At 37.2% G+C, this 24,443-nt stretch overlaps 7 protein-coding genes across 7 annotated transcripts; 1 reads left to right on the top strand and 6 right to left on the bottom strand.

Annotated features, from left to right (window-relative positions):
* Nucleotides 1–3,747: 3,747 nt before the first annotated feature.
* LOC111011064 (formiminotransferase cyclodeaminase-like protein) lies at nucleotides 3,748–5,252 on the bottom strand. The gene is made up of 3 exons (XM_022284682.2): nucleotides 5,007–5,252; nucleotides 4,435–4,849; nucleotides 3,748–4,360 (listed from the first exon to the last, which is right to left on the bottom strand). The coding sequence occupies exons 1-3, from the start codon at nucleotides 5,028–5,030 to the stop codon at nucleotides 3,819–3,821; spliced, it is 981 nt and encodes a 326-aa protein (XP_022140374.1). The 5' UTR covers nucleotides 5,031–5,252; the 3' UTR covers nucleotides 3,748–3,818.
* Nucleotides 5,253–6,832: 1,580 nt separating this feature from the next.
* On the bottom strand, nucleotides 6,833–8,353 carry LOC111011067 (formiminotransferase cyclodeaminase-like protein). Its single transcript, XM_022284687.2, has 2 exons — nucleotides 7,963–8,353; nucleotides 6,833–7,507 (listed from the first exon to the last, which is right to left on the bottom strand). Exons 1-2 carry the CDS (start codon nucleotides 8,351–8,353, stop codon nucleotides 6,996–6,998), a joined length of 903 nt encoding a protein of 300 aa, XP_022140379.2. The 3' UTR covers nucleotides 6,833–6,995.
* A 562-nt stretch (nucleotides 8,354–8,915) lies between these two features.
* On the bottom strand, nucleotides 8,916–9,388 carry LOC148212691 (uncharacterized). Its single transcript, XM_088120777.1, has one exon. It carries the CDS (start codon nucleotides 9,330–9,332, stop codon nucleotides 8,916–8,918), a length of 417 nt encoding a protein of 138 aa, XP_087976903.1. The 5' UTR covers nucleotides 9,333–9,388.
* Nucleotides 9,389–10,418: 1,030 nt separating this feature from the next.
* LOC111011066 (uncharacterized) lies at nucleotides 10,419–12,043 on the top strand. The gene is made up of 2 exons (XM_022284684.2): nucleotides 10,419–10,613; nucleotides 10,708–12,043. Exons 1-2 carry the CDS (start codon nucleotides 10,419–10,421, stop codon nucleotides 11,860–11,862), a joined length of 1,350 nt encoding a protein of 449 aa, XP_022140376.1. The 3' UTR covers nucleotides 11,863–12,043.
* Nucleotides 12,044–12,079: 36 nt separating this feature from the next.
* LOC111011068 (uncharacterized) lies at nucleotides 12,080–15,149 on the bottom strand. Its single transcript, XM_022284688.2, has 4 exons — nucleotides 14,965–15,149; nucleotides 13,930–14,000; nucleotides 13,239–13,325; nucleotides 12,080–12,425 (listed from the first exon to the last, which is right to left on the bottom strand). Exons 1-4 carry the CDS (start codon nucleotides 15,074–15,076, stop codon nucleotides 12,402–12,404), a joined length of 294 nt encoding a protein of 97 aa, XP_022140380.1. The 5' UTR covers nucleotides 15,077–15,149; the 3' UTR covers nucleotides 12,080–12,401.
* Nucleotides 15,150–16,026: 877 nt separating this feature from the next.
* QWRF3 (QWRF motif protein (DUF566)) lies at nucleotides 16,027–18,588 on the bottom strand. The gene is made up of 6 exons (XM_088120598.1): nucleotides 17,135–18,588; nucleotides 16,926–17,045; nucleotides 16,724–16,840; nucleotides 16,555–16,644; nucleotides 16,369–16,476; nucleotides 16,027–16,266 (listed from the first exon to the last, which is right to left on the bottom strand). The coding sequence occupies exons 1-6, from the start codon at nucleotides 18,302–18,304 to the stop codon at nucleotides 16,177–16,179; spliced, it is 1,695 nt and encodes a 564-aa protein (XP_087976724.1). The 5' UTR covers nucleotides 18,305–18,588; the 3' UTR covers nucleotides 16,027–16,176.
* A 1,707-nt stretch (nucleotides 18,589–20,295) lies between these two features.
* GAUT10 (galacturonosyltransferase 10) lies at nucleotides 20,296–23,421 on the bottom strand. The gene is made up of 2 exons (XM_022285008.2): nucleotides 22,909–23,421; nucleotides 20,296–22,162 (listed from the first exon to the last, which is right to left on the bottom strand). The coding sequence occupies exons 1-2, from the start codon at nucleotides 23,056–23,058 to the stop codon at nucleotides 20,711–20,713; spliced, it is 1,602 nt and encodes a 533-aa protein (XP_022140700.1). The 5' UTR covers nucleotides 23,059–23,421; the 3' UTR covers nucleotides 20,296–20,710.
* Nucleotides 23,422–24,443: the final 1,022 nt, after the last annotated feature.

Raw genomic sequence — 24,443 nt, 5'->3', positions numbered from 1 at the left:
TTCGATAAGTTCAAAGTAGTTTTACAGTAAACGAGAGTACTTACTTTAACACAATTTTTTGCCAATAACAATAATAGTAAAAGCCTCCTCAATTTTACATTACTTTACACCCTTTTTCTTTTAATCATCTTGCAGAAATTAGCGGCTTCAGATCACAACTCACGATGCATTAATAAGCTTAAACTTCACGCATTGTTTTTTACTTTACTTGCTAGTTGCTAGCTAATAGGGTCTTTGAGATCCCACCATTTATTTTTCTACCCAAAAAGGGTATCATCTTCAAGACAGCATTTTGATGTTACTGTCTGAAAAGAGAGAGATCAGAGCCGGAGGATGTGGAGAGAACACAGCTTTCATTTTCCGACCCACAAGCTGAAACTTACTCAAAAGTTTTTTTCCAAAACAAAATTAGGAATGCCCATTATTGGAGTGTGTGCATTTGATAGATGAGTAGCTAAATTCCCTTTTTTCTGATTGCTTTAGTCTTAACTTTTTAAATTCTTCCTGAGGCATGAGATGAGGAGATGGTTGAGTGCAAAATGCATGGAGTGGTGCATGATATGGAAACCCACAGCCTGCCTTAAATCATGTCGTCAACAATAATAATAATAATCACACATTTGTGTGGCCAGGCCGGATTCAATTTAGCGATGCCTTCTCAGATCAGCTCACATTTGATCCTCTACAGCACAACAAAGTGGTACCTTTTTTTAGCCCACTTCAAATATATACATGCATATTTTTTTGGTTGGGTATAGAGCCAAGTGGGTTGTTTTCTTTTTCCATGCAATTGATCTTTATGAGCACTATTACTTAATCGCTGCATGCCCTGTGCTCTGTTTGCTATGCCGCGACTTTGACCCCATTTTTTTTCCTTTTTAAAAATCTTTCTGTTCTGTTTTATGATGTGCAACTTATCATTATGCTTGAGAGAGATATCACCTCTGTAAAATTGATTGAGTATGGAATAATAATCTTGGTGGCTCATATATATTGTATGAATGAACACAAAAGAGTTGCCTTGATGGAAACCCCACAAGCCCCGATAATTTGGAGCATTTTTGGTTGAAGAGAGAATGGCCCCTTAATTCCATTGTGGCATGAGAATTGAAGAGGGAGGAAAAGAGAATGCAGAAAACAGTGGATTGGAATTTGAAACAGACAATTATAGAGCAGTTTAAGCGAAGTTGAAGAAAGCGTTGTAATTTAGAAACATTGACTTTTGATCGGCTTCAAACTTCTGGGTCCGAATAAAAAGCTCTCTAGTATGAGAATTCTCCAGTAGATCAGTGGAGTGGGAAGCATCGCATTCGGGTCAACTCGGTTTTCTATGGTTGGTAACACTAACAAGAACAGTACAGAGTTTGGTTACTTTTAAGATGAAGAAGATTAGGATTTAGGACCTAATTTCCAACCAGTTTTTTTTCACTAGAAAGAACAGAAAGTGGCAGGCTTTACGATGTCCATAGGACCCAGCCCATTAATGACACTTCAATCATCTACCCTTTTCTCCAACCACTCCTTTTGTGTTGTACATATAAGATATATGTATACATCGTTGTACTTATAATATATATATATTATATGCATGGCTTAATTGACATATAGAACTCAGATGTCATGACAATTGTTGGAATATGGTTGAGGTTGGTATAATACTGGGGTGTGGTCAATTCTCTTATTTGACAAATCAATTTAGGGATGGTTTCATGTTTAATAATGGATTAAGGAAAAAAATTAATTAAATTTACTCGTTCAAATGTTTTTTGAAAAATTGAATAACCACCGTTCACTATCGTACTTTTCTTCCCTTTTTTCTCTCAAATTTTAGCTTTAAACTTCCCTTCTTGTATCTAAAATATAGATCGAAAGGTGTGTTCAAATCCCAAATATATGAAATTTCAAATAGAAGAAGAAAACAAAAACTTAGATTGTTATCCAATGGGACCTAATGGTTCATTTTCTCATGCTAGGCAGGTTATTCATAGTTCATACTTCGTAACATTATTTATTTATTTATTATTATTATTTGGGAAAGCTTCATTGCATTAATAATTTAATTATATAATTTGTTTTGAGTTTGATGTGACCTTAGTCATATCATATCATTCCAAACTTCACATGATACGCCGCGCCACAGAATCCTCCATTATTTACACCCTCATTGCTATTGCATATTGCTCTCTCTTTTTTTTTTTACAGGAAAAAGAATATTAGTTAAAAATATTTTTTCTTAATCATATTCATTACTGTTGATGAAGAAGATCACATGAGTCTCTAGTGAAGCTTGGACAAGTGATGCTGACCAACGTAATAAACTGTAAAATATAGTCAGTACTTTGTACTCAAATCAATATTTATCGAAGCTATACTCGGAGAGATAATATGGCTTCACATAGCTTGCGTTTATAGTGACAAACTTTGGACAGGATACTCCAACAGCTCTCCAACCATTCCGAGATTTGTCACGTGTTGTCTATGATTATCCTTGGTTATTTGGTACTTGCACCTACGGATGCTCTTCGAGGCTGGCTAGTCCTTTGAGGGAGTGGAGGTAAAATTTAACTCGGTGGAATCTTCTAGATAGATAAGCCTTGTTCAGTTTTTTCTTTTATCCAAGTGAGTGATTGACTTCTAATATTAACACGTGGCAGGAGATAATTCGTCCAAATAATTATATATACAAACAAAATATTTTATTGAGAGTAGCAAGAGTAGAATTGTGAGAGTGTACATCCGCATCTTAAGTCTCTCCTCTTATTTACAAAAGAGCCTCTTTAGATCAGTTTAGATGGACCGATGCCGATTGGGTTTGGTTGAGAGGTTGGACCTAGACAATTTGATCCGAGTGGTTTGACCCATGTCGTTTTTCTAACGGACAATCGGTGTAATTTCACCTATAATAATCTAATATATTTAACATGTATTTTTAAATAATATTTGATTTGCCGGCATTAGAATGTAACCATGAGAATGGAAAAACTTATTATTATTATTATTTTGAGAAAAGAGAATGAAAAAACTGGGTTGAAAACGATATGCAACCATTTGCTATTGTTTTTTCTATTGATATTATTTTTAAATATAATTAAAAACCGTGTTCCTTTGAATGATGATTATGAAATATTTAATTATCAATAGTTGTATTTCTTAAATGTCACGAAGAAAAATAGTTGTATTTCTTATCCTTTTTTTTAGTACAATAGTTGTATTTCTTATCATAACTTGATTTAGTTGCTTTGCTTATCTATATATATATATATATATATATATATATAAAAGGACAAGAACAATAATTGAGTTTCAATAAATACTTTAACTTACCGTCAACAATTTAATTTTTTAAAGGACAGTTTCAATTATTCTATACATAAATCATCACTACTCACGCGATCACACCTCACAAATTAATAAAAAAAACAAGAAACAATAATTTTGGAAAAAGAAATTAATCTTTCGAAATAATTATACAAATATGTTTTAGACCGACTTTCGGAAACAAAAGAAAAACAATTTCCACTGAACATCTGATTTTGTGCTTATTATTTATTACCAAAAAAAAAAAAAACCCCCTTCAATTTTCCTTCTTTTACACATGGAAAGATATATTTATATCCCATAGGCCATAGCTATTTTCTTGTTTATCAATTTAATAATTAATATAGAAAGGCATTTATATTAGTTATAAATTATCAATCATATAATGCGAGTAAAATTGTAGGGCTTTCTTATTTGTTGGGTTCGACATTCGTAAATTGTACGGCACATTCTGTACCTGTTTTATTAGGAAACCTTAATGGATACAGAAATTTTAGAAATCATTGGTGGTCCACGTCCACCAGTTGATTCTTAGTACCGGAAATTAAATTGAAATATTTCTCGGTAATCATCTCCGGCGAGTCATCAGTGAAGTAGCCATTTTCAACTTCCAATCCAAATTGGGCGGCGAGCATCTGCACTCGTCTCTGGACCCGATCGGCTCCGACATTGTTGGGGTCCAGCAAATAGCAAGCTATCTCCGTCGTATCATCATCGTGAAGAAGAGCTATGGTCTGGACCGCGGGCAGGCCACCTCCTCGGGCACTCACCATCCGCGCTATTCTCCGAGCCGTTGCCACGTCCTTGGACAATATCGGAATGTTGTACGTCGCCGTCCACGGACGTGCACCAATCATCGTGATTCCTCGCGCTGGAGACACAGTGTTCGGCCCTTCATCCGGCTTCTCCGGCAACGTTTCCGTCATCGACCACCCCGCCCATTGGTTCCCGTTGTAGTTGGGCCGGAAATACCCAAGCTCCCGTCTCAAATCGTCCAGGGCCTTCCCCCTTGGGTGAGCTGCAGAGTACAGATATACAGGCACTGCGCAATGTACTCATTAATTAGTAAGTAATTGAATTGAATTAAATCCTGAATTGGGATTTAGGGAGATGAACCTTGAAACGTAGTGGCAATGTCGGCAGCGAGTGCCTTGGCGAGCCAAGCGGCTTCGTGGAGGGAGGCCCGAGCCAGGGGATGGAAAATGATGTCGTCTACGACCCCGAGCCGAGGGTGGGCGCCGGAATGGAACTGGAGATTGATGTTGGAGAAAGCGGCTTGGGTCATGGCGAGTACTGTTTGGTGCAATGGGCTGTAAATGGGATTCCCTGTGGTGTCGTGGAGGACGTAGGAGACGATGCTGTATCTTGTCCTGTTGTAAGCCCTGTCTCCGAATTTCTTCATGATTACCGACTCTGGGTCTACTACGCTCGCGGCTCTCTCGATTGCCTCCAGAACTGAGCGATTTCGCGATTCTGAGACGTAGTATTTGCAGCATACCAGCACCTTCTGCTCCACGCCCCTCCTCTTGTCCTGGAATGGAATACACCCGCTGCCTTTTCAGTTCGTTTTCGCAGATTTCGAAATTACCAAAACAACGCAACACAACAAACCAAGCTCTCTCGCTGGAATGGGTCATTAATTATAAAGAAATTGAAGGAGAAGGAAGAGCAAAAATGAAAATCTTTACCTTGGCGCTGAGATCGAAAGCCATTGGTTGGTCTTGTTGTAGATTAGGGTGAGGGGTAAGGATTTGAAAGTGGCATTCGCATTATATTGGGATTTGGAGGATTATATATAAAGAAATCCCAAGAACAAAAGAGTGGGCGGGGGCTTGGCCGCCCGTGAGTCCGCACGGACGCAACACAACTTTTTTTTTTAGTGCGCAAAATTGACTCTCCAGTCTCCCTGACGTATGCAGCAGTGGGCAGCGATGCGTCGAAAACTGATCGATAGATGGATAATATACTTTTGTTTTCTAATCCACCGCGTGCAGCATGTTTAATTTTGTTTAATCCGGATACGAGAGGTAGTGTAAATTCGTTTAAATTACAAATTTCCCCGGTAAATTTGTTTGGAAAAGAGACAGAGATACAAAAGTTCAAATAAAAGTAAAAAAGAAATAATGGGTCAAGTAAAATATTTAATGGTACTCCTTGACTTTCTTCTTATTATTATTATTTTTTTTTTTTGACTTCAGCTTATTGGGACAGAGGTAGATAAAAAAGAAATTTTCGATACTTATGGATCGCCCTTACCACCTCTTCTTCGCATATCCATTCGAAGAAAGTTACTCTTAATTTTCAATTTTAATATCACTTGTTTTAGTCAAAAACTGACCAAAACATTAATGTCCTTCGTAACAATGATTTAACGCTTAGAAAGTTTTGTGGCCAATGAGTGTTAGAGAGTAAATGTTCTGGATTCAAGATTCCGTGTACATCTGTCTTTAATATTTCAGTATTTATTTGAAAGAGGTAATTGTTTGAGTCACATATGAAAATCGTGTACTCTTCAATCGTTACCGATTTCAAGCGAGGATTTCACCACTACTTGTGAGTCGAAGTATTGTTGGGCAGGGTTTGTCCGAAGCTATATTTAGTCGACATGTTTGTGCACGTATATTGATGCACTATCTGTTTGGCATTAATTTGACAATGACGTGTGGGTCTGTTTGGATTCATCCTTCATCACCCCCCTTTAATGGAAATACGTGTGTATTTGGTGCCTAATTTTTAATAACCAAACGCGAGGGTAGGCAGCAGGGAGACGATGTCGTTTTTATTAATTGTTATAGATGGATCGGTTTTCAGAATCGTGAAAGAAGACGAAATGTAAAGTAAGAGACAAATGGGGAAAACTAAAAGGAATAAACAAATTCATGAAAAAAAATAGAAATAGAAAATTGAATGCTCCAAATCAATATCTGGAACTGGATAGCGATGTGGATAACAGCGAATCATATACACACCGGAAATTCAACAACAACAGATAAGATAGATTTTTTATCAACAATAATGTTTGTGGATGCGGTCTCACTAAAATTTCCATTGTACGGAAAACCCCGAGCTTCAATTTTAGAAATTACCATCACTTATTATTATCACTCTTTTTGAAATATAATACTTTCATAGAAAAAAATTGAAGTACTCACGTAAATAACATAAATAAAAGTATATATTTTCAAATGTAATAGAAAGTTTAAAATGGACGAAATCTAACTTTTTAATTTACGTGAATGGAGTCAAATTTCTCAAAATACTTGTCTACTTCTACTTATACTTCCATACTTCTCTCTCATTTATTGTACCTTTTTTATTGTTAATAAAATATTTGTTATTAATGGAGATTATAAGAAAAAGTCACAACATTTCGTAAAAATTATATGAACTGATGAATAAATCCTCCTTTTACATCTAGACTGTCAATATTTCTTTGTTTGTTTATATTTTCAAAATGTATAAAAGAAATTTACAATATTTTGAAAAAAAAAAATCTCTCTCTGAAAAGTCAATGTCAATTTACAATATCAGTGGAAATATCTGTAAAATCACAAATTTGAAGGATCGAAACATTGGAATTTGAGCACGATGTGAGGTGCTGGTAGTATTAGATCCAAAGCAGAAGACACACAAGACATGAGACGACAAATATAAATAAATCTCAAGCCACTTTCAGGTTACACAGAAGAAACCAATTTGAGGTACCTTTCAGTTATGCCCTCTTGTGAGAGGTCTGTGAAATATCCTTCCCCCACAGCCAAGCCTTCACTTTCTGCAAGCCGCTCAACTTCCTGCTGAACCATTTTCCCTCCCACTTCACTTGGTTCAAGCAAATTACAAGCCACCTCAATTACACCTTCTTTATGACCCAGGGCCATTGCTTGAACTGAAGGCAGTCCACCTCCTCTCTCGCTCACTTGTTTTGCAATTTTACACACAGCAGCGGTATTGGTAGAGAAGATCGGGACATTGTAATTATCGACCCACTTCGTTGCCCCGATTACGACGACCCCTTTTGCCTTACTTGCTTCAGCTGGACCCCTGTCTGGCTTCAGTGGCAATGTCTCTGATTTCAGCCCTCCAGCCCACTGGAAACCATCAGAATTTGGCTTGAAATAACCCAGCTCTCTTCTGATCAAGGCCAGCTTCCTCCCCTCTTCATGAGCCGCTCCGTATAGAAATGTCGGGACTGCAGGCTATGGTTAAGATCGTCAGGATCGCAGAATATAAATGACAGGAGGGATAACACACATAGCAACTGATGCCATGAAACTCATAGAAATATTCAACTCTCATATCACAAATGACGGTGACAATGTAATGACATTTGGTTTTCCAATATTGTTATGCATCTAAAGTTTGATAGCACACCATCGAGGCACTACCAATTCAATAAATTAAAGCAAGGAGTTTTAAGAATAATATACACTCAAGTCAAAGGTTAAAGATTAAGCCTTCATATCTGAGTTTTAACATGCGAACACTGCATTTAAGAAGCCCATTAAAAATGTTTAGGGAAATACAAAGTATACCACTGTTTTTCAGCTCAGCCCATCAATGGAAATGCCTCCTAAGTTAGCATTCTTTTCACGTTCACATCCAAAAATCTAGCATTATGGTATGGTGTGGAAAAAAAAGACAAACCTTGAAGACCAAATCCAATATCAGCCGCCAGAGACCTGGCAATTATAGCTGCATCATCCAAGGAAGCAAGGGCCAAAGGATGAAAGCATATATGATCCACAACTCCAAGTCGTGGGTGGCTGCCACAATGCGAGTCGAAGTCAATTGCCGAAAATGCAGCCTTAACCATGGTCACAACTGCACTTCTCAAGGAACATGACTGGACAGATGGCTCTGATGGGAGCTTGGAAACAAGGGTATATCCAACTCTGTTATAAACCTCATCCGTGAATTTGTTGATAATGGGGGCTTCATGGAAGAACTTGGCAGCTCGTTCAATTGAGTCCAATGCAGCCTTGTTTCGGCTTTCGGATATGTAAACCTTGCAGCAAGCAAGAACCAATTTCGACATTTCTCTCCTTACTACAGGTCTCTAGCTGCACAAAATGATAAGAACATGTTACAAGCAGTAGTTAAAGGATATAACTTCACGTCTGTAATTTCTCTTCAAGGTTGATAGACGGATTAACAAATTTTGAAAGCAAATCTAGAATTTTGTGAAAAGCAAAGCAATGCTGCACTTGAGTTCATATTTGCGAGAAATGCACCGGATTATACAAACTATGATGTCGGACCAAGGGAAATAAAGTGATTATCATGAATCGTGATCAACTTAAAACTTTCATGCGAAAGTTTTCTATTACTCGTACATCATGCATATTGAATCATTTTTCAACATTCTTTTATTTTCATATTTTGATAGACAAACTAAATGCCGTAATAGAAATAATACAGCCAGCCTTTACAGCGCAACAAAGAGAGGAGTCTACAAAAGATGAAACAGAGAGTTCTTATTAGATATAATAAGGCAAAACAATCATCTAAAAAAACACCCAAATTTCACCAATCATTATATCACCTACTATGAAATCTCCATGTAGCCTATCTATTACACAATCTCCACAAAAATCACATCAAAACTCAATCTCTTTTCCATCAGAAGCCGATTTCGGATAGCCATTATACTCCAATTTGACACCCAGAGTGGCGCAAATCGCTCTGAACTTGAGCCTCAAGCCTTCCATCAGCTCCTGAACTTGCTCATTCTCAGGGTCCTGAAGTGGGTATTTCTCCACCAACTCCTCCATCTGCTTGATACTCTTCCGAACCCGAACCGAGAACCGTTCCGGGTCGATCAGAATTGCAGAATTCCACGCGTCCACACACCCTCTGTAGAATCCCAACTCCTCGCCGACCTGGAACCCAACTTTAAGGCCTACTTGTTTAGCCTCCTCTTTGCCAGCGACTAGACCGTCTTTATAGCCCTCGGCGTAGCCTTCCTTCAGGTGGGTCTCTTCGAGATTGAGAGATGAAGCGAAGATGTCGTCCATGAAAATTAATTTATCGGAAAAGGATAAACTTGTTTTGTATAAATTTTACCTGATTGGCTTCCTGGGATGTCTACAAGGGGTTGTTCACTTCTACCATAAACAAGAGGGATCCTTCAATGTACTCGGAAAAAACAAGACGAATCCCTCCTCGAGGCACCGGGATATCCGGAAATTTTCTGAATTGGAGAGCTTTTCTTGGGCTCGGTAAAGCCCGAGGGCTTTCAGAGTAAGCCCACCCATCGAATCGCGAAGGACAAAGAAACCGTCAAGTTACAGCATTTTTTTTTTTTTCTTCTTTTCATTAGTCGTATCCAATTATTGAAAATTAAGCATTTCCAGAAACAAATTGCAAAGTCAAAAGGCTTGAGGTATTGCTTTCAGCAAAAGTATAGATGAAGCTATTCCACTCCATGTGCTATCTAAAGCCTAAAACTTTTAGGATATAAGAATTCATCTATAAACAAAAAATAGCGTACAAATGCATTATATTTAGATGGCCTTATACACTAGATCACAATAGTTCTACAGCTTTTATAGAATTTATCACTTGTATGACAATTTTGCAAACTTCATGGGAGAATTAAGTTCCTTTTCTCTTTTTATATGTAAGAAAATAAATCTATAATTTTGTCAAGTTTGACCTTAAACTCAAAATAAGTGGTAAAATCAAGAAACTTTTCACTGTAAATTCGTATATGAAGTTCCCAAAGGCCAAAGATTTGATGTGGGAAGTAAGAGGGTAGTTTTATAAAAAGTAGAACAAAAGGGTCAACATAGAAAGAGTAGAATAAAGAATAAAGAAAGGGGAAACAGTATCCTAGAATGAAAATGAGCGGTTTGGGCGCAGTCCCCATGCTTCCTCTACCTTGTTAACTCCGCTGCCATACGAAACAGGGTGGCGTTGTGGTTGCATGTTCTTTTTTACATGACAAGCAAACAAACTCCATTTTCCAATATATATTAATAACCACCTCCTTCTTCAACAAACTCTCTATTCCACTCTTCTTTCATCATCATCATCATCTTCTTCTTCTTCTTCTTCTTCTTCTTCTTCTGGTTTTCTTCTGGTTTTTGGTTTTGTTGTAGATGGGTGTAGTGGGGGGGCTCCACAGCAAAGCAAGCGGGAGCAGAGGAAGGCCTTATGCTGTAATGATACTGGTGGCATTTGGGGCAGCCTTGCTTGGTGTGATGCTGCTTCACAAGTTCAGAGAGAGGCGCATCTGCAACCTCCTCCTCAAACGCACTGACCAAGACCTCCATTCCTTTCAACTCCTCTTCCAGGTCACCTCTCTCTCTTTCATGCGTTATCCCTCTGGATTTGACCTGTTTTTTGGTTCTTTTCATCAATATGATGATTATGTATTGTACTGAACAGAGGGAACGAGATCGCAGTAAGGAATTGGAGAAGAACAGCGAAGACATGAAAGCAACGCTATACTCTCTCCGAACGCAGAAGATGGAGCTTGATAGGAGGCTGCTAGAATTGCTATCCACAATTGACTCGCTTAGAGACGAACAAAAGACTATGAATGTTGCACTCAAAGAGAAGAAAAAGGAGATCAAAATGTTGAGAGAGAAAGAACTTGAATCTCGAAATGAAAACTCTCAAGTGGTTGCTTTAACGCAAAGCCTCAGACAAAAGGAAGCTGAGTTGGAGGTCTTGAGACGTCGAATTGAGTCTCGTGGAGGTGTGGCTACTGATGATCCAGCAGAACAAGACGAGCAATTGCCTGAATCGAGCGGCAGTAAAGGAGGAGAGACTAATGAAGCAACGGAATCCAGCGATGGAACTCAGAAGGATGAGGAGACCCCTGAAAGAAGGGAGATGAAGGGAGAGGAAAGGCAGAAGCAAGAGAGCATGGAAGACGAGGGTAGGAAGAAGGAAGCTGCGGATGGCGAGGTGAGAAAAGTTGAGGGCGAGGAGTCCAAAGTCACCAAAGATCAAAAGGGGGAAGAAGTTAAAGATTCACGAGCAGTTGAAAATCAGAGAGCTGATAAGATCCTCAAGAGTGGGATGAAGATGGAAACAGAAACAGGCAAATATGGACGTACGAGGAAGATAAAAGGAAAGAGATGGAGGTACATCGCCAAGAAAAGGACGGTGGTGGATAATGGATGGAGACTGATATCGAAGAAAAGGAAGCAGGAAATCAACAGAAACTTGGATGAAAGTGGGGTCATTAGCATGGGACACAGAAACTTCTTCAAGGGAGAGGCTTCAAACGAGGAGAAAATGAAATTGTACCCAAAGGAAGCTAGAGAAAATCAGACGGAAAAGGAAAGACAAGTGTTGAATTCAAGGACAGATGGAGAGCAAAAGCAGAACGACAAGCAGCAATCAGGGGATGGAGAAGAGGGAGATGGTAGCATTGAGCAAAACCCAGGTGAAAAAAAGGAGCTAAAAGACTTGAAAAGCGAAGAAAAACAAGAACCGGGACAAGATGCAGATGGTCGTTTCAGTAAGGAATCTAACTCTGACGTTAGAGAAGAAGAAGAAAACAAGGAAGAAACAGAGGAGTCTGAGTTTTGAATCGAATACCTTCCTGTTAATCTTTCGATTGTTTGGGTAGGCAAATGGGTCTCGTATAAATTGTATCGCAGTGCACAGAGCTTACTTGATGATGTTACTAATTTACGTCTAATCAAACCGAGGAGACTTTTTAATCAACTAAATTGAAGAAACAAAAAGCAGTCCATAGAGTTTACTAGTATTCTTTATCCAAACAGGTGATTGCGCATTATCTGAATTGATCTAAAAAAGCCATCAACTGAGTTTTTTACTCAAAAAATGCCTTGTTCAATCATAAACTCCAAACCACAAATGCCCCCTTCAAATCCTATGAATAAACTGTGGGGCTTCCAAGTTGGTAAAATGGTATTATTAGATATGGGACGAAGTTGGTGCATGAAATAACATAAATGTCAAGAAAAAGCTACAAGATATGGATCGTAAACTAGTCTGAGAAGGGATTTGAGATTGAAATGAAATCCGCAGACTCATGAGGTCCAAGGAATACATTATTATGAGGAGTCCTTCAGCATAACCGGAAAATGCCCATAGCTCTCAGCTCATTGTGATGCTTCCACAAGTTTCTGAAAACAAAGGGGAATACATTAGGAGAAAGAAACGAAACTTGCTGTTACGATATGATCTAAACTAGACATACAGAAAGCAAGATAAATTATGTAATGTTATCAAAAATAGAAACGAGATCATGAATGTTTCTCATTCTTTAACGGAGCTAATAATTCCATTACTCCTACCTTCGGCCTCATATAACTAGGCTGCATTCTCTCCAGGAAGGCCAAAAATGAGTTTCCAAAATTATAATCTAAATCTAATTGGTTATTGACCAAAAGAACATTTACATTTAGAGGTGCAAAAGCTTAGCAAGTCATCCTAATGACAATGACCTCACGTGTAAGTATAGCTTTTCTTTTATACTTAACAGTTCACACTTCACTGAAGTTGATGTTTGCAGAGTCTAAAATAAGGACTAGAGCTCACTACTCGCAAATTGGAGGAAGGCCTAACGCCTGGTGGGCATAGGTTAAATAGAGTTTTGTAGAGAGATGTATTCCATAAATTCTAATTTTCATGTATTCTAGAATATTCTAGGAGAGTTCAACATTTTACCAATTATAACATTTCATACAATATGGAGATTAGCAAATGGCTCAATTAAAATGAAGGTAAAACCAAGTAAAGCTAAAGCCTAAAGGTAATGCTTTTAAGGTGACATTCCCTCAGAAATAAGAGGCGTAAAAAATTTGTTCCAAGATAGAAGTAAAAACAAGTCAAAGCTGATCAACGGCTGCCAAATAATATTCAGTTAACAGCACCTGTAAAATCTTGCAAATGGTTTTCAAGAATTAAGAGCGCACAGATAATAAGTGTGGAAGTACCTCTTCCTTCTTTCCTTTGCCCCTGGTAAAGAACTTGTACCCTCCAAAGAAGAGTAGGCCCCATCCCGATAGAGAGACAATCACAAACTGCAAAAATTTACAATCTCATCAGAACAAGTTGTATTTGCTCATTAGTAAACATTATTTGAAAGAGACAAGAATAAACAATAATTAAATAAAGCACAAGTATGATAATTAGGTCATTGTTTATTTATTCTTCGCAACAAGAAGAACACTCTAGGAGAAGAGGGCATGTACACATAAGAGATAAGTTTCAGTGTATTCTAATTTAAAGGTATTAGGAATTTCAACTTCAGATAGTATGCAAAGCAAAGAGAACAAGTAATAAAGTGAGATGAACAGTTTCATTTAGCTCTAAAGAAAAATAGAACCCATAAATTCTAAATTATAGCTAAATCAATAAGATAAGTCTAACCCTAACATTACAAGTGACAAAACTACATAAAATGTGGAGTACAAACAGAAGTCTTAACCGATAAAATCAAATTTGTGGTTGAGTTGATTAGAAGTTTAAGAGACGCACTGGTTAGAAGGTCGAGAAAAGTTACATTTTTTTCAGTCTCATTCTTAAAACATGCTACTTGATGAGAGAATAGGGGTCAGTAAAATAAAAGAAGAAGAATAAGAAGAAGAAGAAGCTAATAGTGCTGTATTAGAGGATAAGTCTCACATGCTCTTCCTTCCATTTAGATGGGCTCATAGGATCTTTCCAACAGTTAACCTTCGGTGGTCCATGGTGGTCTGCAAATATCAACAAAGATAGTCAAACTAAAAAGCAAAAAGATAATTCATTCGTCTTCCTCCCAACACGAGCATTACAAAAGGAACTACAAACAGAGTTCACATGCCTCTGTAGGGTGTATTCTTGTAAACAAACCCTTAAAGAACACTATATGTTCAATTGCATCACTTTTAGCCCACTAAGAGTAGTTTTACTAACCATAATCTGACTAAAGTGGTTTTCTGTGTTCCGTTCAGCATGCAGGTTATTCTTTGGGAAACTAATATATTATTATTACAACTCAGGTATATCATGGTATTGTTCTATCTTTCAAATATTAGCAAACTAAGTTTTTGCAAATTAGCAATATCTCCATCAAAAACTCAATGAAGTGGTGGAATACGGTGTGAAAGAACTTATTGCCCAATAGAAAAGCAAAGCAACTAACATATGCAACTGCGAAATCAAAAACTACTTCGCATCTGAAAATTCAAACTTGTTTTATTTTTAATGTTTCCGTCTTTTTCTTCAACATACACATTGAACCAGATAATAGGTAATTATGTGCGAGGAAAAAAATCAATCTTTTTATAACATGGAAAAATTTTCATTGCCCAATTAAGGTGACTAAGTCAGTTTGCAGTATTCCCATTTTAATTATATACAAGCAACCCTCGTTCTCTGGGAATAACAGCGAAATCTACGTACGCTTCAAATTTTTGGGTAAAACGCATTCCAGAAAGTAGACATAATTCAAACCTTCATCTCAAATTTCCACGATCATTAGATCATTCAATGTCTGGGAAATACTAAGGAGTTAAACCTAAAAGCAGAACACGGTAGGAATTGGGGGACGCGATGTTCATTTTGAAATGAAATACCAAGCATTTCACCAGCTAACGAAAATTAAACAATCCCGAAAACTGGATGACTTTCAGCCGGTGATCTAATTGCATAAAAATGAAATCGACAGAAGAAACTTACCAGCAGCGCCAGCGAGACCGCGGCGGTGAATAAGGGTCGCGGTTGATTGAGGAGAGGAGACTCGAGTTAGGGCTCTGGCTTGACGAACTGCAGCAGCCGCTAAGGTAGCCATGGATTCAGATTTCCTTCCCTACGGAGAGAGAGAGATCAATGACGCTGATACGGCGGAACAGAAGCAAGAAATAGAGACCCCAGCGCATCAAAACAAACACACGCAAAGGCAAACGACGTCGTATTAGCCCTCTTTCGTTTTTCTTTTTTTTTTTCCTTTTTTTTCTTTTAAGTTTTCGAATTCTTAAGACCGGAGAGTTTTCGTGATTAAATATATATATTCGATACTTTTTTTTAATGAAAATATATATTCGATACTAGAGAACTAAATATAATTTTTTAAAACATTATAATTATTTTAATTAGTTGTCTTGGATTTAAAGACTTTTTTATTTTCATGTGTTGGTTAACAATTATTTCAAATAATACAAATTTAACTATAATTTTAATAAATTTGGTTAAAAATGCATGCATGGAGATGAAATTGATGAACTTCTTTTTCTCATAAAATGTTAGATTCTAAATATTAATTGCCTTCTTATTTAACATAAAATTTATGTTTGAAAATATATCTTTCATGCATATTTCTTTCTTTTTGTTGTTGTTATTATTTTTTGATAAATATTCTAATTTATTTTTTTATTGTCATATATGACAATTTTTTGTATGATTCTTACCTTAGTTAATCCATTTTAAAATTTAAGCAAGACAGTTGTGTGTATATATATATATCAAGGCCGGCATTCCACAGGGGGTGACTGTTACTGCTGCTCATCTCCCCAAGTGGCAACTTGTTCTTCATTTGAAGTTTTGAACACGTAGAATCTACATCTTTTGCTGATTCAGATTTTAGAATTGAAATACAATCTTTTAAACATTGAGATGAGAAGTGGAAAATGGAATTTATAGATCAAAACTACATTTTAACCCAAAAGAATAAAAACTGTTCTTAAAGCAACTCATAAACATATCCCTACCCTTCATCCATTTTGAGAAGTTGACACAAGATAATAATAATAATAAAAAAGAAGACAAAATTTCATTTATTCATTAGATTATTGAGATGTAATTTTGGTAATCTGAGAGATTTCACCCCAGCTAGTCAAGTATATTGTACATGTATGTTCCCGAGATACCTATCAAAATCAACGGGAAAGTCAGTCAAGTAATGGAAGATTCTTCATTCTGTTGTTGTAGCTGCTGCGTTTTGATCATTTGAACAATCCCACATTTCAAACTCATTTCTTCCATCTACCACACAAAAGAAACCAGAGAATTATCAACCAGAAGAAACAGTACTACAACACAAGACAAAACTGATATTGGAGAATAAATATGGCTACTTCTTCACACCTCTAGTGCTGATATGGTTTTGTGAAGTTCAAAGATCTCCTCCAAAACCAGTCTTTCTTGTACGACAAATCTTGCCAATTCCGACAGCAAGAAAGCAGCTTCCTTGGCCTGTATGATGAATCACGACTCCATTAAAACAGAACACTCAGAGAAAACTATTATGAGGCCTTGCAGTTTGTTATTTACCGGCGGAGCATATACAGTAATCGTTGACTTGATAGAGGTTGTGAGATCACAAGCTTGTCTAAGTACCATGGACATTGTTTGAGCATCAATCTGTGTGCATACTTCATGTGAGAAGCAATGATTTAAGAGCTTACTTTGACAAAGAACAGAGAATTCAAGGTTGTTTCACCTGTGCACCTTCAATGAGTGGCACCCTGCAGATAACAGAATGTAGACAGTCTCTGGTCATTGAAAGTGCAGTTAAGTGCTGCCTTTCCATACCTCCCCATGTTTCCAATGGCTTCAGCTGCCCAAAAATGAAAATCAATGAATTTTAGTGGTACACTTCCGTAGCTGAATTAACTAGCGTTGGGGATTTCCATTTCACTCACTTGAGAAAGGAGAATGAAGTTCAACTTGAATTGGAGCTTTTCCTTCTGGAGCTGCAACTTCTTCTGTTGCACAGACAGCTGCAGTTTTGCAATATCATTCCAAGCACTAGCCAAATTTCTCTGCAAAGTTTCCAAAGGAGAAGCACATGTTTGTTAGATTGTAGGCGCCAATACCCTTTATGATATATTGATAATTAAAAAATCATTACCTCTACTAAATTAGATAAGTTTGCAGTGGCAGCATGAGATTTAGCGTTCGCAAAACGCCAATGCACCAATCGATTATGGAGCATTCTAAGTTGATGAACATTATCTGAAATTCCAGTCCCTACAGGGGAATTCGTGGAAACCGAAGCTTTTCTGCTCTTGAACAAGTCCAATCCCAAGTTGAGCAACTTCTCCATCCCCGTTGCGCCTTTTGAGGGAGTTTTTACTGCAGGCTGAGGTTTTAAACTAGAAAATGACATCGGCTTTTCTTTGTTCTCCACCGACATCGGCGGCGAACCTGATCGCCCGGGCGATAATGCCCACTGCGACATTGAACTCCCATGCCCTGAAATTGAATTAGCTCGTTGGATTGCGTTTTTCGCTGAAGTTTTCTTCGCTGTTGGCGAACCCTCGAATGAAACAGGGTTCGAGAGGCTTGAATCGGAAGACCCTCTTTGAGGCCTTCGCAGAACATCATTCATATACTTGGAAGGGATCATTATGCCGGGTTTCCGGCAGATTATGGTCGGAGTTTTCCCCAACATCGGAGACCCGATGTCGCTGTACTCCGGCTCCAACTCAAAACTGTTCCTGAAATTTTCCAATTTCCTTCTTGATGATCTTCCAAACAGAGCATTCTCATCCACTGACAATCTCCCAGATTCCGAACTCTGTACTGATAATTTCGACGACGAAGAGCTTAAATATTTCCCCTGCACTTTCCCGCAATGTCTCAAAGAACCCCCAATAAACGGCCTGTCGTTTTCTTTGGCGCATTCCTTTTCAGGTTCGACGCTACTGAACTCCTTCGAACCCCTCTGTTTGTTGATCGACGCATTACTAGTCGTGGATTTTTGGTCCTTCAGTCGCTCATTTCCAAGATAATCCGCGAGAGTATCGAATCTCTTAGAAGTAGTACACGACGTAGTCGAAGAAGGCCACAGCCCATGAGCGAATATGGAGCCCTCTTGGCTTCGGTGTTTCCGAGCATCGAAGGAATTGCTTCTCGATTTCCGCTGCGTCGGAGAAATAACTTGATTGGGAGACGACGTCGCTGCGGTGGCCTCCGTTGCAGAGGCCTGCGAGAGAAACCGCGAACTTACTTCACGGGATTTCCCTCTCCGGTGTCTCTGTGACTGGTCGGAAACCACTGCGTCGTTCTCATTCTTCATCGTTCTTGAACTCTGCCTTCTCGGCTTCTCTTCCAGAACAAAATGGAAACGGAAAAAATTCAGAAAAATCAAGCGAGGGAGAACGAAAAGGGAGTTAGTTACGAAGGAAGAATCACCAAAACAAAAACGGATATAAATCTTTTTTTCTCGTCTCTTTCTTGAGGATTCCGTCAAAAGACAAAAAAGAATGTTGAATTGGAGGGGAGAGAGAGAAGATCGCAAGAAAAATGAAGACAGTTAGAAATTTGAATTTATTGGTAATGGTACGGAACAACAGATCGATGAAGCTTCGTTTCGTTTGGGATTTTCTAGTAAGATTTTGATTTTTTTACGCTGCCGGCTTCTGGACTTGCTCAGCTCAGTGGGGTACGTGGGTGTGCGACACGTGTCATGTCTCATATATATAACATAAGATGTGGAAATGGATTGGAAGCTTATGATAATATTATGGAAATGGATTGTTAGCGTAAAGGTTTTCCAGTTTAAAAATGGTGGAAATCACCACAACTCGAATTGACATCTCTACTTACGAAATTTCTGGTTTTCTATTTGTTGGTTTCTCCAATTAGGCAATTTGTTGGTCCATCTCGTGAATGAACCGATGGCTCTATCTTGAATGCAAAGTCATTGTTCGCTTGTTTCTTTGTTCGCTTTTGGCTGGTGATCTTAAGTTGAGATCAATGGTTATATATATATAATATGTTACAAATTTCGTAACATGACGAAAGTTGGATTAAATGGTGCATCTCAATGAGTCAAAATGAGTAAAAGTACTTGAATTTTGATAGATGAGATACCTCAAGGATAAAGATGTTATTTAATAATATAATGTATCCAACATGTATACGATTCTTAAAAAAATAATAGGTAGGTGCTTGCCATTATTAAAATTTTGACGAATACGAAAATCAAACGTAAAAAAGATATTTTTTATGTTTTTTTTTTTAATGAAGATGGTGGCCAAGAGTAGGGTAGCACCCAAATATTTGTAATCCTTCCCTACATATTTTTTATAGTCAAACTTAACAATAACGAGCGCATGTCTCCAATCAATAGGTCATGAGCTTAACTCTCATCTCCCTTTGTTGTATGATTTTTTGTATCTTTTGGTATTGCACAATAATAACTCCATCACAACATTAAATGGGTAAATTTGTTGTTTGAGAAAAAAAAAGTTAAATTTTTAATATTTACTTTGCAAACAATCTTTTTAAGTATTAACTTCTACGATTATATCAATAATAATAATAATAAATCACCTCTATAATTATCTTTGGGTGTTAACTACTAGTAATTACCTAATTATTATTCTTACTTTGCCTCATCCTTCGCTTGCCAAAAGAGAATGTGGGGTCACCTCAATTTTTTTTCGCAACAGTATTAATTTTGACCTTGAACTTGATTGTATTTAATCTCATCAAATTGTAACATTGATAAATGTTACAATATTCACCTTAATCTAAATGTTGCGATTTGTACCCTATGTTTAAAAAATTGTTTGAAAATTTATTATCATGTGTAACATGAATTATAAAATATGAAATTGAAAGGGTCTAAATAGCTAATTTTGTTGCTATTTAAATTTGTAAGTTTTGATGAAATTATTTAATAGCCATTCGTTAAATTTCATTTTGTACGGACTGTTTTTTTTTAAATTTATTTGTGAGTTTATATAATATATATATATATATATTGTTAAAATTAGTAGGTGAGTTAGAGAAAATGGAATAGAGGATAAAAATTGCAGTTTAGAGTTAAAAGCCATTGAAAGTTAATGTGAAAATTAATAGAAGTTTAGGGGGTAAAAATGAAAAATTTCAAAATACTTACTTTTATACAGTAAAAAAGTAAATGCATCGGTGTATCAGAAAGTTTGCTCTCCTGAGACCACAACATGACCCATCGTTGGTTGTGAAGTAAATTGTAATAATGTAGTAGGGAAACCAAAGAATAGGAGGAGAACAAGCGAGTGAAAGTGATAAACAGCCAAATTTCAGAAAAGGAATGAAAATTGCATCTATCAATACACTAATAACAGGGAGTGCGAACTTCCCAAGAACTAAACTTCCAAATTCAAAATCGTCAAGTTAGGAAGGCTATTTATGGGGAGCATGACTGGTACAAAGATCGAATATCAATTGCCGTTAATGGCACAACAAAATGGGTTTACTGCTCTTCCCAAGGACACAAATTGTATTCAAAACATCAGGGCCAACTATCTATTATAAAGGATCTGTGCTACAACGGGAAACTGAAGATTCAAATATTCGTGATACACCTACTCGCCATGCACATGCTTGATTTTGTGATAAAATGGGCACGTTCAAGCATAATGTCCCCAGAATTTTCTGATATTCTTAAACAGCAATCTTCACAGGGGAAAACGAAATTGATGTTTCATATAAATCAATGGAAATTGCAGCTTTGCAGTAGAGGATGATTATAATCAATGTATTTCTCCCAAAGGGGCTTGTACTTCTCTATCCCAATCTTAAGCCATGGCTTCGAGTTACCGTTAAAGTGAAGCACGGCGCCCTTCTCTATCATCTGAGGATCGACATTTGTGTAGCCTAATCCTAACACATGCCACGACGGATCCAACGGTTCTGTCAACCCATAGAATGTAAGCAGTCCGGGTGGCAATGTACCAAGTTTCCATAGTGTCCGGTCTACATTCTTTTCCTGCCAATAATGGTAAATGCCTGTTACATTTCTCTTCCTCCACTCTACCAAATCGAAAACATTCATCCCGAATGCCCATCCACAAGCATCAGGATCGAAATGTTCCCTGATAAGGGGGTGGGAGTAATTTAAGTACTTGTGATATCTGTGGAAGGTCTCCATGCATGTCTCGACGGCTCCATTTACGTTGCCGTTTAAATCAATGCTGAAAAGATCAGAAAGATCTCTCTGGACCACAACATCATCATCAAGAAAAACCACTTTTTCGAGAGCAGGAAAAACTTCCGGAATGTAAAACCTGAGATGGTTGAGCATTGAAAGATATTTGGGATTCCGAAATTTGATGGGAGTCCGACCATCGCCACCACTACCTGAAAAATAATAGTTCTGAGTATCCGAGTCTTGGAGTTGCTTGAGTACTGGGACATAAGAAGCATTTAACCAGCTAAAATCCTCAAACTTTAGAACATCAACAGTCACCCTTCTAAAATTGTTCATTGAAAACCAGGCCTTCATCGCTGCATAATTGACCTCATCAGTTACAAGATGGAAAACAATCCTATAAGGATTTTTTGAATTCAACGCAGTCGAGTTGACAACAACTGAAGTGGCCAGGATGTTGTCAGAGAATACACAGAAATGATAGAGACCATTATCTTTAAGTTTCATATCCATTTGATTCTTTTCATTGAGCTTCCTTTGTATATTTAAGTTTCTGAACCATTCAGTGGTCAAGCGAACACCAAGGCAGTACAGACTTTTGGGGACTTCTTCAGCAGCAATCTGTCCATATTTTGAACTTTTGTCGCTGACAGAGCTCATTTGCTCATCAAGAGTCTGAATTTTAGCTTTCAGCCTCATGATCATGGTTGCACTATCATAATGAAGTTGCTGGGCTTGGTAGAGCAACAGTGCCATCTCGTGTATTGCAGTTTCGGCTTCTGTAGTGCTCAGAGGTGCTCTCCTAGTTGCAGCATTTGAAAGGAGAATTTGTGAATTGCGGATTTGGGCGCTTAATTCCCAAGCAAACTGAAGATTGTTGCTCTCCTTTGCAATCACAACAAATGCTTTTGCAAGAGAAATTTGGTCACTGAGTTGCCGGGCAATAGAACTGGGGTTCAGCATTTCTTCAGTAATGTTGAGGCCTTCCATTATTCTGTCGTGTCTGTATGATCTCTACATAATGATTAAAAAAACATTAAAGTTTAGCAAAAGGTTGCTGTAGCAGTACCAATTAAAAAGCCTACATAAGCTTCATTAAAACTCAAGATGCCACATGGAAATATAGACCACTTTAGCGTTAGAAGCAAGTAAATTTGTCAGAAGGAAGTAGTCATAAATAAAGTGAATTAGGGGTAAATGAAGTTAAGCAAATTTATAGTTTTTTGTGCTTGAAATTTCTCAAGAGGGAGGCACACAAGTTCCTCAAATTACTTGGGATTCTATTTTACTACACTTCTTTCATAGCAATGTCGACTTCTTGAAGTTTCTTAAATTGGTTCCTATCACTTAATCCCACGTTTTACCTGCTATTCTTTCAATGTCCCAATAAACGGACAAACTGGCTTCAAAACCAGATGTTCAGATCCTTTAAAGATGCATGGAATCAGATACGAAATCACTTAAAAACAGATCATTAAAGGAAAACATACAGATGTATCACAAAGCAAAGTTAGATGGCACCTCTACCGGTCAGATTAGTACGACATAAATGAACAAAAATCCAAGAGCTGCAGTAGGTATTGAGAAGAATAAACCGCGAATTTCATATCACGCAGTACGTATTTCAGTGGATAGCAATTCATAGTAATTGTTGGAACAAAAAGACCAGCAATTGATATTCTAATTGAACCTCATCCCAGAGTTTGCCCCAGCTACAAACCCAAATTGGGGGGAATATAGAAAGGAAAACAGATCTTTACCCTAGTTATTGCGGGCCTGGACTCAATCTGACTCCCTCTGCTGAGAATGAAAACGAAGAGCAAAACCGCAACAAAACACAGAGTCCACCAAAAGGCGTTCGATAATCTTCTCCTCGCGGGCCTTCGGAAATCCGGTGGCCTCCGCCTCATCTTCTGGCTCGATTTCCGATCGTGATAAGATAAATGCAGTTTTCAGCCGGGCGAAAGCTGAATCTCAGTAGCGGAGTTGAAATTAGTGAGTGGCTGTTTCAGATCCCAGAGTGGAGGTGGCGATTGTATGAATTGAGTAGATGGAGATAGGGTTAGAGTTTGTGGCAGAAGTGTTTGGTTAGCAGAACTTCACGTTCTTCTCCGAGATCGATCACTGGAAAGGAAGCTGTATGGGACGCACACAGTTGAATTTTTAATTGTCACGAACTCTTGCTTCCTCCGGCCTCCCCGACGGTGAATCTGTTGTCTCATTCGTTTTCTAACCCCACCCAACATTTCCAGCAGTTGTGCTCAATAATAATTAAAAAGAAAAACGGAAAAATAACACTTCAAGCATCCACAATATCAATCACAATGTTAGTTAAATAGTTAAAAAAGAAAATGTTAGTTAAATCTCCACTTAACCCTATGTTTTTTTAAGTATAGATGGTTCTTTCTTTTCTTTTGACAATAAAGACAGATGGTTTAGTATATTCATATAAACTTGTTAATTGTTGCAGGTGTAACATTGCTTTACGAACACCTTTTAACTACAAACTTTTTTAGAGGTAAACAATATCTTAATTATTCAACTATTATGCCTAATATTTATTTATTTCATATATTATTTTGGTAAGTTTTCATAAGGTTGTTTTATAGGATATTAAAATTATCTATGGATTATTTTATTGTACTAGCACACTGCTTGTGACATAACCTACACATTCATGTATGATATAATTTGTATTAAACTTCTGTGTAATTTCAAATTACTAGTAAAAATCATTTGATTATTAGTTTATATCAAAATTAATAAAAAAAATAATATCTACCATATTAATTGATCACGTTAAACTATTTGAGTGAGGTGCAAGTTAAAAGTTAATAAACAAAAATATTGAAACCATTATGCCAACCATATGATTTTTATTCATTGTTGTTTGTTGGTTTTCTAAAACATGACACATACAAAACTTCGAAAGAACAACAGGGTTAGTTTTAGGAAATAATGTAATTTAAAAGATGGTATAAGTTTAAAAGTGATAATAATAATAATAACAAAAAAAAAGAAAATTATATAAAATTAGACATATATCTTTTAACTGCCGGGAGAAAATAGGATAGTTTTTGTCAAACTCAAAATCTCATACTCCTATGTAATTTAAGAGTGTCACATTTTGAAGCGCATTTAGGTAATGCTATGTGAATGTTAAGGGATCAATTTTTTAAGAAGGTAGATACCCAACATTATCGGGTGCCCGTAATTTTAGATATATGACATATTTAGATATATTTGTTCTGTAGGAAGAATTATAAAGATGTTAATAGAATATTTGGTTAGTTAA

This window comes from Momordica charantia, assembly GCF_013281855.1.
Source record: "Momordica charantia cultivar OHB3-1 chromosome 2 unlocalized genomic scaffold, Mcharantia_2.0 BLBB01000002.1, whole genome shotgun sequence".
Taxonomy (NCBI): domain Eukaryota; kingdom Viridiplantae; phylum Streptophyta; class Magnoliopsida; order Cucurbitales; family Cucurbitaceae; genus Momordica; species Momordica charantia.
This window is presented reverse-complemented; position numbering and strand designations above follow the sequence as displayed.

Excerpts from the sequence above, each read along its gene's own strand:
- LOC111011064 (XM_022284682.2), bottom strand. The coding sequence starts at position 5,030 with ATGGCTTTCGATCTCAGCGCCAAG. Across the intron at positions 4,850-5,006 it reads CTTTCGATCTCAGCGCCAAG|GACAAGAGGAGGGGCGTGGA; the intron begins GTAAAGATTTTC and ends ATTCCATTCCAG. Across the intron at positions 4,361-4,434 it reads CATTGCCACTACGTTTCAAG|TGCCTGTATATCTGTACTCT; the intron begins GTTCATCTCCCT and ends TACATTGCGCAG.
- LOC111011067 (XM_022284687.2), bottom strand. The coding sequence starts at position 8,353 with ATGTCGAAATTGGTTCTTGCTTGCTGCAAGGTTTACATATCCGAAAGC. Across the intron at positions 7,508-7,962 it reads TATTGGATTTGGTCTTCAAG|TCCCGACATTTCTATACGGA; the intron begins GTTTGTCTTTTT and ends CATAGCCTGCAG.
- LOC148212691 (XM_088120777.1), bottom strand. The coding sequence starts at position 9,332 with ATGGACGACATCTTCGCTTCATCTCTCAATCTCGAAGAGACCCACCTG.
- LOC111011066 (XM_022284684.2), top strand. The coding sequence starts at position 10,419 with ATGGGTGTAGTGGGGGGGCTCCACAGCAAAGCAAGCGGGAGCAGAGGA. Across the intron at positions 10,614-10,707 it reads CCTTTCAACTCCTCTTCCAG|AGGGAACGAGATCGCAGTAA; the intron begins GTCACCTCTCTC and ends TGTACTGAACAG.
- LOC111011068 (XM_022284688.2), bottom strand. The coding sequence starts at position 15,076 with ATGGCTACCTTAGCGGCTGCTGCAGTTCGTCAAGCCAGAGCCCTAACT. Across the intron at positions 14,001-14,964 it reads CGGTCTCGCTGGCGCTGCTG|ACCACCATGGACCACCGAAG; the intron begins GTAAGTTTCTTC and ends TGATATTTGCAG. Across the intron at positions 13,326-13,929 it reads CTAAATGGAAGGAAGAGCAT|TTTGTGATTGTCTCTCTATC; the intron begins GTGAGACTTATC and ends AAATTTTTGCAG.
- QWRF3 (XM_088120598.1), bottom strand. The coding sequence starts at position 18,304 with ATGAAGAATGAGAACGACGCAGTGGTTTCCGACCAGTCACAGAGACAC. Across the intron at positions 17,046-17,134 it reads ACTTATCTAATTTAGTAGAG|AGAAATTTGGCTAGTGCTTG; the intron begins GTAATGATTTTT and ends GAAACTTTGCAG. Across the intron at positions 16,645-16,723 it reads CACTCATTGAAGGTGCACAG|ATTGATGCTCAAACAATGTC; the intron begins GTGAAACAACCT and ends GTATGCACACAG.
- GAUT10 (XM_022285008.2), bottom strand. The coding sequence starts at position 23,058 with ATGAGGCGGAGGCCACCGGATTTCCGAAGGCCCGCGAGGAGAAGATTA. Across the intron at positions 22,163-22,908 it reads CCAGGCCCGCAATAACTAGG|AGATCATACAGACACGACAG; the intron begins GTAAAGATCTGT and ends ATCATTATGTAG.